General features: G+C 40.3%; 1 protein-coding gene across 1 annotated transcript in view; it reads left to right on the top strand.

Annotated features, from left to right (window-relative positions):
* pcdh1a (protocadherin 1a) overlaps positions 1-1,422 on the top strand; it is a 101,379-nt gene that overhangs the window by 13,424 nt on the left and 86,533 nt on the right. Inside the window, 1 exon segment of the mRNA XM_014011011.1 lies at positions 332-1,146. Coding sequence (XP_013866465.1) covers positions 352-1,146 — 795 coding nt within the window. The 5' untranslated portion in view covers positions 332-351.

Raw genomic sequence — 1,422 nt, 5'->3', positions numbered from 1 at the left:
ATTTTTTTATTTTTTTATTTTTTATTTTTTTTTGGTTTTGAGAAGAAAAAAAAGTTTGCAAAAATAAATAATTTTACAACTGTACAGCACACAAACCACAACATAATGATTTTTTTTCTCCCCTTATTTTCCCACTGACTAAATATTAATCTCTGCACTGTAAGAGTTGCTGATGTGGGCTGTATAATTTTCTTTTTCAAATGAAATATGTAATTACATTTCTACGGGACTTTCTACAGTTGAGAAAAGAGGTTATAGGGGAATGATGAAGAGTGACTTTTAAAATGAATCATCATCATATTCTTGACCTGAATTCCTTTTGTCATTACAGGCAGATCTTCTGAGGACCTAATGGAACTGACTTTACGAGCAGTACTGTTTTGGGTRGTGGTGCTTCACTGTGGCTCTGCTGAAGGCAGCATCCTCTACCGAGTCCAGGAGGAGCAGCCCCCCAACACTCTTATTGGTAGCCTGGCAGCAGACCAGGGACTGCCGGATTCGGGTCACCTCTACAAGCTGGAGGTGGGCGCCCCTTATCTCCGTGTCGATGGGAAAACGGGGGARATTTTCACCACAGAGATTCCAATCGACAGAGAGACCCTGAGGGACTGTCGGTCCCTGGCTAAGGGCAAACCCTGCTACTTGGAATTTGAAGTTTCAGTTACAGATCTGATACAAAACCAGAGCCCACGACTTATTGAAGGACGGATTGAAGTGCAGGACATCAATGACAACACACCGCAATTTCCCTCTTCTGTGCTCATCATCTCGGTGCCTGAAAACACAATCATGGGGGCATTATTCTCCATACCTCTTGCTACAGACAGGGACTCTGAGAGGAACGGCGTGGCTGACTATGCGCTGACTGCAGGGCCAGATGCAGCAACCCTATTTAATTTACAAGTGGCTGATGACAGGGGAGTGAAACTCCCTCAGCTTATTGTCCTTGGTAATCTAGATCGAGAGTTAAAGGATTCTTATGACCTCACCATCAAGGCAGTGGATGGAGGGAACCCTCAGCGCTACAACAGTGCTTTGCTTCGAGTGGTCGTGACCGACGCAAATGACAACGCCCCCAAATTTGAAAAATCCTCATATGAGGCAGAYGTTTCTGAAAACAGTCCAGTGGGGCACTCTGTTTTACAGGTAAGATTATATTAAAAATGTGTTTGTTCGTTACATAATGTATTTTAAAACAATGGAAAAGTAACAATTTTGGTTTGTGGGGGGATTTTAATTGTGTGTTCATAATTTATAAATGAAAGCCTGTTTACTTATGCTATGATAGTGTCATTCATAAATCTTTCTAAGTTTAGGCTTGAAATTGTGAATCCACTTGACAATATTTTAAAATTTGCGCTTGTTTTGTATTATAACAGCCTTATTTTTATTTATTAATTTTTTATGTTAAAAGTTTATTTT

The sequence above is a fragment of the Austrofundulus limnaeus genome, unplaced genomic scaffold (genome assembly GCF_001266775.1).
Source record: "Austrofundulus limnaeus strain Quisiro unplaced genomic scaffold, Austrofundulus_limnaeus-1.0 Scaffold76, whole genome shotgun sequence".
Classification (NCBI taxonomy): Eukaryota; Metazoa; Chordata; class Actinopteri; order Cyprinodontiformes; family Rivulidae; genus Austrofundulus; species Austrofundulus limnaeus.
The sequence above is the reverse complement of the archived record's forward strand: the minus strand, read 5'-3'. Positions and strand labels throughout refer to the sequence as shown.